Here is an 11,356-nt window from a genome sequence, read left to right as displayed (position 1 = left end):
TGAATCTTATTTTCAGTGTCTTTTACATTAGCAAATATGTTACAATATTTATATTGATAAGCCTTAGCTTATTTGTTAGCTATTTTGAAAGTTTTTCTTTTTTATTTTCTTATCTAGTTTTATATTCACAAATATTTTTACAGCTGTTACTTATTTTGGAAAATTTCTGTTTTATTTTCTTATCTAATTTGCCCATACTTGGATAAGAATTTGTCAGTAAATCATAAGGCTCTAATAAGAATTTGTTAGTGAATTTTAAACTCTTTGCATTTTAATATTTAAGGAGTTTTTCAAGATAATATGACAAAAAAAAATCACCATATAAAGTTGTCAACGTCTATCTGTAATGATTTGGTGTTTTATCCAAAAAGGTTTTTACCGTTGACATCTAGATGGAGGCTTTCTTATGGATTAGCTTTGAATGTGTCCCATTAAAGTGATGCCAGGGTTACGGAGTAATATAGCACAAGGGTTTACGGAGCAATCTAGCACAAGGGTTTACGGAGCAACGCCGTGGTGAGAGAGTGGAACGAAGCAGCGTGAAGTGAGTAATTTGCTTTGGTAAAACTGAACAGGTAATTTTCAGTACAAGATTGCCTGAGGATAGGGGTTCTGAAGGTCTGAGGGGCATAATGGACGAAAGGCAGGGGAGGGGAGCGATCCCCTCCTATAGGAATATAATGGCAGGTAGTTCCGGAAGTGATAGTGGGAACGGAAGGGTGACGGACATACCAGTAATGGGGAACCAATGGCAGGCATGACTGGTGAACAAATGCCTTCCCCGGGCTCAGAAAAAGCCCAGGTATGTGATTCCAAATAATAAGCTGGAAAATTACCGTTGTTACATGAGAGATCACGCGTTAATATGTAAGTTTATAGGGTATTGGCCATCTGAAAGGGACCTCACGAGATGGATTCAGCAGCGATGGAAACCAAGAGGACATATAGATCTCAAATTGGGAGCTAAGGGATTTTTTACAGTCATTTTTGCAAACTTACAGGACAAGGAAAAGGTTTTTGAGGAGGGACCACACTTTATGAATAATGCGGGGCTGTTTACACGATATTGGGAAGATCGATACAACCCTGATGAAGAGAAAATTATGGCAGCCCCGATATGGGTTCGATTATTTGGGCTACCGGATGAATTTTGGGATCCTGAAATATTGGAAGGAATTGGCAATTCAATTGGTACTTTTGTGAAGGTGGCTGAATCCACGAAAAGGGGCAAATATACTTCTTACGCACGGATTTGTGTATACATGAATATCTCAGACCCTTTACCAGAATCTATTGAGCTTGAATATCAGGATGAAATTTGGCAGCAACCTATTGATTACGAACATATACCGTTTCGGTGTAGACGCTATCATGTATATGGACATCTAGCAAGGGATTGTCCTCAAATTAAAGTAGTGGAAGTAGAAAAGGACAAGAAGGAGGACAGTAAGACGCGAGCAGGGATGGAAGGAGAAGCACCTGAATTCAAAGAGGTACAGAGGAGAAGGAAATCAAATATTGGGGCTTCTAAAATGCCTACTAAGGAAGGGAATTCATCACTAGAAAGCCAAAATAAGTTCAATTTCCTTCAAGTGCAAGAAGAAGAGTTTGAAGGTGGAAAACAGGATAAAGAGAGTAATGAGAAGAATCTAATGGAATCGGAAAAGGAGTTCAGTGCGATAGCTCCAATGGAAATTATTAAGGATGGAAAGAGGAAAAGTAGAATCCCAAGTAGAGAGCCGAAAGGGGAGGAGGGAGTACGAGTTGATATTATTACAGATCAATCAATAAAGGGAAAGGAAATTGTAAAAGAAGTGGGAACAGAGGAAGAGAAAATAATGAAGAAGTTACTCATTGATTGGAAAAAATTGGATGAAAGGTTCATCCCAGAAAAAGAGAAACATTTGTATAAGGAAACCTTTCAACGATATAAGGAGAAGAAGGCAGGATTTGTAGACAACAGGTCTGATCAAGATAATCAGGACTCCCAAAGTATTGAAGGTGATAGTCAAGGTAAGAGTGGGAGAAAAAAAGGGAGACGAACGTTAAATGAATCAATCCAAGCAATGGGCGAGACTCTTGTAAACTCAGGAAGGGTGATTCCTCTGTCAGAGGTATTTCTACAAACTCCTAAAAAGTTTTAAATGATTGTTCTCAGTTGGAATATCAGGGGACTTAATAGTCAAGGGAAACAGAGATATTTGAAGGCAAGAATAAAGAAAGACAAGCCAAGTATTATGGTAATTCAGGAAACGAAAATGGAAAGCCAACAGTTGACAGACACGGTAAGGAAATTGAAATTAGGATATGAGGTTATGGCCATAGATGCAATAGGGACAGCAGGGGGATTGGCTATTTTGTGGAACCCAAAAGAGATAATTTTTTAACACTGGTTTACTTTACCTAGATTACTTTCAGGAATGTTTAGATTAGTAGGGATGGGGGAACGAATTTTGTTCACTGGGGTATATGGGCCTCATAATCATAGCGAACGAAAAGATTTCTTGAAGAACATCCACACTATAAGAAGTTTAATCCCAAATATCCCATGGATGATGGGAGGGGATTTTAATATGATCAGGCATCTAGGAGAGAAGCGAGGGGGAATAAGGAGGGAGGATCAGAATATGGAGGAGTTCAACGATATGATTAGGGACCTGAGATTAGTTGATATACATACAGTGAATGGTGTACATACCTGGAACAATCGGCGGGGAGGACAGCATCAAATAGCCTCCAGACTGGATAGATTTCTACTCTCGGAGCAAATTTTGAACCGTGATGTGTTCATCGAAGCTAAAATCCTCCCTAGCCTTGGGTCTGATCACTGGCCCATTCGGTTAGACATTGACATCAAGCAGGTCAAAGGGAAGAAACCTTTTCGATTTGAATCATTTTGGCTTAGAGATCCACAATTTATAAAGAAATTGGAAGACTGGTGGAATCAATGCAATAGCAGGGGCAGAGGGAAAATGCATACTCTACAATTGAAGCTTAAGGAGCTAAAACAAAGAATCAAAGAATGGAACAGGAAAGAATTTGGGAATATTATGGAGGCAAAGCAGAAATTAGAAGGCGAAATGGAGGACATACAACAAAAAATAATATTGGAGGGTAGGGACGAGGAGAAGAGTAGGGTGGAAGGGCGTATTATTAGTCAGCTGGAGGAGAGAAGAAAACAAGAGGAGATTTTGTGGAGACAAAAATCAAGGGTACGGTGGTTAAGGGAAGGTGAACGAAATACAAAATTCTTTCACCAAGCGATGATCCAACATAGGCAGAGGAATATGATTTTTTCAATTAAGAATGCGGAAGGAGAAAGAGTGATAGAACAGGCAGATATCGAAAAGACTTTAGTTGATTACTTTAAGGGGGTGCTAACGGAAGATCAAAGGGATAGAGGGGAAGCCATTAATAATATCTGCCAGGAGATACCAAGATTAGTAACAGAGGATCAAAACAAAGCACTAATGCGGGCAGTAACCTTGGAAGAGGTCGAAGAAGTAGTGATGAATATGGGAAAGAATAAGGCTCCAGGTCCGGATGGTTATACTGTGGAATTCTTCCAGGCAAGCTGGCATTTTATAGGCAGAGAGATAATGGAGGTAGTGGAGGAATCACGAATAAGACAACGAATCTGGCCAGGTATTAACTCAACCTTTTTCACCCTGATTCCTAAAAGTAATACATCAGAAGAACCACAGGGCTTTAGACCTATAGCCTTGTGTAATGTTATTTATAAGATTATATCCACCCTGATTGCGAAAAGGTTGAAACCTCTCCTACCCAATTTAATTGCGCATGAACAGACTGGGTTTGTGGAAGGTCGGCAAATCTTGGATGGTATAGTGGTATCTCAGGAAGTGATACATTCTTTAAAGGTGAGAAAAAAGAAAGGGATGCTTATGAAGTTAGATTTGTCCAAGGCCTATGATCGATTGAACTGGAGCTATCTAAGAGCGGTGTTAGAAGCTTTTGGATTTGAGAACAGGTGGATAGCATGGATAATTAGTATGATCTCGACTCCGAACTTCTCAATTTTGGTTAATGGGATTCCTACAGATACGTTTAATGCCTCCAGGGGCATTAGGCAGGGAGACCCAATTTCTCCCTTCTTATTTATACTGGCCATGGAAGGATTAAGTCGAAAAATTAAGAAAGAAGTCAGCGAAAGAAGAATCAAAGGCATTAGATTGTGGGGAAACAATCTAATCATCACACATCAACAGTTTGTAGATGATTTGATGTTGTTTGGAGAAGCGTCACTTAGAGAGGTAAGAAGCTTCAAACATGTCTTAGAAGTTTTCATGAACGCTTCAGGTATGGCGGTTAATAATGATAAATCTTGTACTTTTATATTTAATTCACCTGAAGCTGTTAAGGCTCATTTAACCAGAGTACTAGGCTTTAGACAGGGAGCATTACCTACAAAATATTTGGGCATTCAGCTGGATATAAACTCAAACCGAATAAAGAATTGGCAAAGCTTATTGGAAAAGATCAGGAAAAGATTAGCTAGTTGGTCGTTCAGATTGTTGAATCTAGCAAGTCGAGTTATTCTTTTAAAATCGGTATTATTATCCATCCCCATATATCATCTGTCCATTATGGCTGCTCCCAAAGGCATTTTCTCTAAATTGAGAGAAATATTGGGTAAATTTCTTTGGGGGGGCCCTAAGCAACAGAAAAAATGGACTTTGGTTTCATGGAAGAATGTAATCAAGAGGAAAGAGGAAGGAGGTCTTGGAGTAAGAGATCTGGAAATCGTAAATAGGGTTTTAGGGGCGAAATTATGGTGGAGATGGGTACAGGGTGGAACTGATGTGTGGAAAAGGATATGGAATAAAAAATATGATATGCCGCGTACAATTGAAGGGCGTCTAAGAATAGCAGAAACTCCCCGAGGATCACAAATATGGGATTTAGCAAGAAATAATAAGGATCTAGTTAGGGACCTAGCCTTTTGGGAAATCCGAGAAGGGAGTTCAGCGAGGTTTTGGGAGGAAGGATGGCAACAACGTGATAAGCTGGATAGAAACCAACCTCTGCAAGAAATCAAAGAAAAAGCTCAAAGAGCAGGACTGGAATATGTCAGCGATTATTGGAGAAGAGCAGAACCAAATGATATTTGGAGAGTCTGGAAAAGACCGCAGGAATGGGATGATAGTATAAGTCTGGAGTCTGAGCAACTGTATGTCAGAGAAATCGACTCGAGGAAAATTAAGATCAGAGAAGGCAACGATATCCTTAGATGGGGTAAAGCAATGCAGGGGATGTTTACAGTCAAAGAAGCATACTACTGGGCAACGAAAGAGGAAAGAGAGGATGAACCAACGGATTGGAAAAAGATTTGGGAAGGAAAATGGTGGCCTAAAGTAACATATTTTGCATGGTTGGTGTGCAGGGGACGGATCCTGACTTGGGACAATATTCAGAAACGAGGATTGAGTGGACCATCAAGGTGTTACCTGTGTAGTAAAGAGATAGAAACTCAGGAACACCTACTGAATCGTTGTATATATACTCAGAGTCTGTGGGAAGAGCTTCGGGTACTCTTTGGTAAATCAAACAGGGATCCAGATAGCCTTAGGAATACCTTACTTCTATGGGGAAAGGGGAATTTTCAAAGTAAAGTTGTCAGGAGGTTATGGAATTTAGTGGTTGGTTTTGTAATATGGGAGGTGTGGAAAGAGCGAAATCGAAGAATCTTTAGAGACAAACGAAGCCAAGAATCAAGAATTTGGGATGAAGTTTGTAGATCGATCAAAGAAACGGTTTTGTCTGAAGTCTGGAGTGAGGATGATTGGAAATTAAACTCGGAAGAACAACGAATAGTCTCTAAATTAAATATTGACTTTACGATGATATATCCCAATACAGATAGGAGAAATAGTTATCGCATGAACAACCCAAATCACTTTAGATTTCCAGGTGAAAGTCGGATCAGATTGAACTTCGATGGGGCATCGAAGGGTAACCCTGGGCAAGCAGGATGGGGCGGTATCTTTAGAGACAGTAGAGGGATTACACGCTGGACGTATGCAGAATGGGGAGGAGTAATGACGAACAACGAAGCGGAATTATGGGCAGTTTATAATGGTCTTCGAATTGCATTGAGAAATGGATATCGGAACCTTGAAATTGAAGGCGATTCCCAGCTCACGATCGAGATGTTACGGAAATTGAGGGGTGGCAAAAGCTGGGATCATGTGGCGAAGAGTTGGCGGACAGCAGGGATTATACAGGACATAGAAGGGTTGATGAGGACGATTGATTACATAACGATAAATCATGTTTTGAGGCAGGGTAATAGAGCAGCCGATTTCCTAGCCAATTGGGGAAGTGGAGCGCCGAACAGGGTAATGGATGGCAGCTGGTTATCAGTTCAGGAGGAGCCGCGGTGGAACGATTTAAAATCCATATTAAGGCAGGATAATGATGAAGCGATTGCGCATGAAAGGATTGCTTAGCTGCCTCCTCATTATGGATAGGAGGGGAAAAGACAGGGTAATTAATGTTCGCTCAGGGTGTATGAAGACGTGGGTATACAAAATTAAAATCATGGACGGTGAGTATAATCGAACCATGGGAGGAATGATTATCCCAAGAAGGAAAGAGGGTAAGGTTCCGAGGAGGAGAGGTGGAAGCGTCAGACGGTCAGTGTACGTCTCACATCATGTTACAGATAATGCGACGTGTATTAATGAGGACCGGCAGCAACGAATTCTCAAGGAGGAAAGGTGGCCGAGCAGGGTTATATTGCTGTTTGCATACATTAGACTTCAGACAAAGACGAATTCGGGGGAGTATAGCAGTAAAGTGAGGGGGAGAGATAAGAATTTACTGTTTGTAAACAGTCGATTGGAGACGAGGACAAATTTGGGAGTGAATAGAAGCAAGGCGAGGGGGAGAGTTACGATTTTGTTGCCAAGCAATATGACAGGGAACACAGAAAGGGAAGAAGGCAGGCGGACGCGAAGCCAGGGGGCGAATTTAGATAAGAAAGGGAAGAGCGTTGTTGAGGAAACATTGCAGAAGATTTACCTTGATGTTTCGGAAGATTCGGAGGAAGAATTCGATATACGAGATTATATTGCAGAGGAGGAGCAGCGCCCGACATCGGGTGGTAAGGTTGGTAAATGGAAGCAGTGCAGTAAGGAAATGGGAGACAGGGGAGATAAGGATGAGAGTTCGGAAGAAGATGAAGAGGAAATGGGGGGTAGGCGCGGAAGAAGCAGAGGAATGAGGGGACGTGGTAAACAGAGGGGTAGAGGGAGGCCTAGAGCATGTGGAGGTCGAGGGAGTAGAGCTCCAAGATTCGAATATGAGGAAGGTTCAGCTAGTGAGGTCAAAGGCAGGAAAAGAGGGAAAAAGGATATGAGGAAAAAATTGCAGGAGGCAGAGGAAGCATATGTACATGAAACAAACCCGAATATCAGAAGAATTATTGACCAAATGGAGGAAGATGCTATGCAGGAACTCTCAGAGCCTGAAATGGAAGATTGGGAGACGTATCTCCCTGACCCGGGGCACACAAGAGGGAGAATGTCCTTATACAAGCAGTCATTACATGTATATTGGGGCATGAAGAGATTATTAGCCAAGGCCATGGAGCAAGTGGCCATGGAAATGGTGGAGCTGGCTCAAGGAATTCCCACCCTCAAAAGGGAGCTGAAGAATATTCAAGTAACTCTTCTTATGCAAGACAGGAAAATGGACAAGTTGCTGCAGCTGTTTAAAGCGAGTGGAATGGAGGTCAAGGTAGAAAATGAGCCCAAGCCGGATACCATGAATCAGTAGAATATGTAGTTGCTGCATGGAGGTTTTTATATACTGCTTTTTGTCTTTAGTCCTTTTGAAATATTAGATGGTAATGCTTCCAGTCAAGATCAGTTTGTTTGTAGTAAGAATAGAAGGTTTTTTTGCATGGTTAGATCGATTGGTCATATACTTTTTCTGGATGGCTGTTAAAAACTTTCGATGGACACCCGGTTTCCCTTCTGGGCGGGTGGAGACCTGCCTTTGTATGTAATATCTCTTTTTCAGTAATAGAATACCGCCTCAGTTTACAAAAAAAAAGAAGAAGGTTTTTATCGTTAAAATGTGGCTGACACATGCTTGCTCTGAGTTATGCAACTATGATTTCCATGGCTATCTTAGTTCATTTAAGCCTTAAAATGATGCATATTTTTAGGATTTACAAGCTTAAAGAATCACTGGCCCTGTTCACAGCGAAGGACGTGTGTTTTCTCCTTCAATTAGGCATGACCATTGTTCATTTTCCGAATTTCTCTTTTTGGTAAAGAGGTCATTATATCACCTTTTGCCCCTCCAAGAATCGCAGTGACAATGTGAATGAATGAACCTCTGTTATCTGGTTGGGATTCTGGCCAAATAGAAATTCCCACCGTTCAATTATTATATATAAATTTTTAAATAATAGAAGATTTAAGAACATTTTATTCTATTCCAGTTTTTAAAATTTTAGTGTTTAAAATGGATTTACAAGTAATCTCCCCTGTGTTTAAAGTATGTGGTTGAGTAAGGCCAATGTGACCGAACATTAACACAGATTCCAAAATCCAAAATCCAGGACACTCAATCTAATACAAAGATGAAGTTGAGACCCAGGGCAAGCCTTATTTACTCTGCTATCCATCCATAAATGAGTGATGACAGTATATGCCCACCATCAAATCTATGTACATTATCTAAAAATAAATATACTCTGCCTCGACTCAAATTAACTTTAAATTGAAACATTGCAACTAATTTACGCAACACCAAAAGTTCCTTGGTAGATAAAAGTGGTAGGCATTTTGCTTCCCTGCATAATCATGGAATTTCCCTCATTTGCATTATCTTACTAATCATGGAATTTCCCTCATTTGCATTATCTTACCCTTTGCTGTTGATATAGTATAGTGCCTCTCAAATGTCAATTATTAGCATGTCATTTTCTTCATTACATCAACATATTACTTTAAAATAATTAACAGTCTGACTTATTCAATTTTTTAATAGTAGTCATTCTTGTTATTATCACTCTTTTTTTGGACACTTTCTTCATTTACCATTTTCACAATAAGTATTACATACATTTATTTATTAAGTAACACATTCTCAACACATTATTTGTGTGTTCATCTTGATATGGTATTTTTTTAATAGTAGTCATTCTTGTTATTATCACTCTTTTTTTGGACACTTTTTTCATTTACCATTTTCACAATAAGTATTACATACATTTATTTATTAACACATTCTCAACACATTATTTGTGTGTTCATCTTGATATGGTATTTGTACGCAACAGTTCATTCCATTCAATTATTTAACCAAATCTTGGTTTGTATCCATAAAAATTGCATTTGAGGTATTAATCTAGGGTAACATTGATTTAGTGACTTGTCCATGTCAACAAGCATAGGTAACACCTATGCTAATATGCTATTCATATTCTCTTTTCTTCAACTTTAAGTTTCTCAACACATTATTTGTGGAGTCATCTTGATATAGTATTTGTACACAATAGTTCATTCCATTCAATTATTTAACCAAATCTTGGTTTGTATCCATAAAAATTGCATTTAAGGTATTAATTTGGGGTAACATTGATTTAGTGACTTGTCCATGTCAACAAGTATAAGTAACACCTTTGCTAATATGTTATTCATATTCTCTTTTCTTCAACTTTAAGTTTTGCTAAAAGTGATTTCCATATCCCTAGGTTACCTTATTCAGCTATTTGTTCATTTCTAATCATCATTTTGAATTCACCACCTATTTGTCAAGGCATATTAAGAAAATGGAATCTTATATATATTTAATATACCCATTAGTTGAGGTGTGTATTTCAGACACATATATGCATGTATATATATTATTATGTTGTCCTTTTTAGATTATGGTATATGGAGAGCATCGGTGTCTTTACTCTCCTGGTTTTGTTTGCAGGGAAAAAATATGTCCTGTAAATAAATGGCACCCTATTTTACCTTTGTTGAAGAGTCCATAGAGCCCTCCCCCATGGAGTGTGCGGGTTACGAGCAGTATGTGCATCTCCCCGAGCTCAGTGCCATGTGGAAATTCAAGGAATGGCCTAGTTGGTCTAGAGAGGGGTTGGTAAAGGCTGCCTTACAGTCATTGGAGATTACTTTTTGGTTTATTTCATCTATCCTCTATGACACAAGGACTTACATTGACAAAGAGGAATGGAAGAGAAGGCTTGAATCCTTAATTGGTTCCTAGATTGAGTTGATTTCAATGATTTGTGAAGATGACAAGTAGGTTCCCACTGTTCAGTTGTCAGTAAGTAGTGGTGTTCTTGCTACGAAAGTTGCCCATGAGGTATGGCAGAGACTTGGTGCTTTACCTGTGGTTAGTAGAACAAGTGAAAAGAGATTACTTCCTCGTTTGGGTACATGGAAAAGAGCTGAAGCTATGGTTTCTAGAATATGGCTTGCCATTGAAGGCCATATGCAGAGGACTCCCTTCACTTTAGGTCTGGGGGAACCAAATCTGTCAGGTAAGCCTATTCTTGAATATGATAGAATCTGCAAGCCAAGATATTTGCACTCTTTAAAACAACATAAACAGTTCCATAATCCAGAAGATGCCACACTTTGCAAGTTCTAAGTTCTAAATTCTAAATTCATTATATAACAATTCATAACTCATATAGAGACTACAAAGAGGAGTTCACACTATAATTATACTAACAATTTCTTACAAACAATTAGGATTCAAACAAATCTTGAGTATAGCATGATCTCACCACTCAATGGACAAACCATAGCATGTAGAGTTACATACATACATATACATATTAAATAAATCCACGTTTATATCAATTAGCTAAGACTCCATTCAAGGGATGTTGTAACATAACTTAAAGAATGCAGTTTGGGTGAAATAAGGCAATTTATGAATGCAGTTAAAAAAAAGAACTCATATACACCTTCATCAATTATTTCCATGCAACTTCTCATTACTAATGAAACATTATACCCAAGGGTATATGCCTTAGACTTTAACACATGTTAAAATTATGAGCAAATTGCCAACATCCTACCAAGGATCAATAAGGTCTCTTTTTCTAAATAAGGGCTATGCTTCCAAGACTTAAACCCCAAGCTTTTTGCATAGGTAAGCCTAAAGGCCAAGGGTTCCAAGACACTAAAAGATTCACTTATCTTTTATCTTTATTAACAAGGTCACATCAATTTTTGTTTCTCAAGTTTGCTTTCAAACTTGAGATATTCTAAGCCTTTAAAACTCATAATGTCTAAGTCTTATGGGGTTTAAACATGTTGTAAATTAGTTCCAACATAGTGATCAACACTTTTCAAGGGGG

At 38.9% G+C, this 11,356-nt stretch overlaps 1 protein-coding gene across 1 annotated transcript; it reads left to right on the top strand.

Moving 5' to 3' along the window:
• The first annotated feature begins 757 nt into the window (after positions 1-757).
• On the top strand, positions 758-6,470 carry LOC149170636 (uncharacterized). Its single transcript, XM_089425664.1, has 3 exons — positions 758-802; positions 1,002-2,013; positions 2,419-6,470. Exons 1-3 carry the CDS (start codon positions 758-760, stop codon positions 6,468-6,470), a joined length of 5,109 nt encoding a protein of 1,702 aa, XP_089281790.1.
• The last annotated feature ends 4,886 nt before the right edge of the window (positions 6,471-11,356 follow it).

Source organism: Pinus tabuliformis, chromosome 4_2 (genome assembly GCF_031772625.1).
Source record: "Pinus tabuliformis cultivar Carrire ecotype Pingquan chromosome 4_2, CPIR1, whole genome shotgun sequence".
NCBI lineage: Eukaryota > Viridiplantae > Streptophyta > Pinopsida > Pinales > Pinaceae > Pinus > Pinus tabuliformis.
The sequence above is the reverse complement of the archived record's forward strand: the minus strand, read 5'-3'. Positions and strand labels throughout refer to the sequence as shown.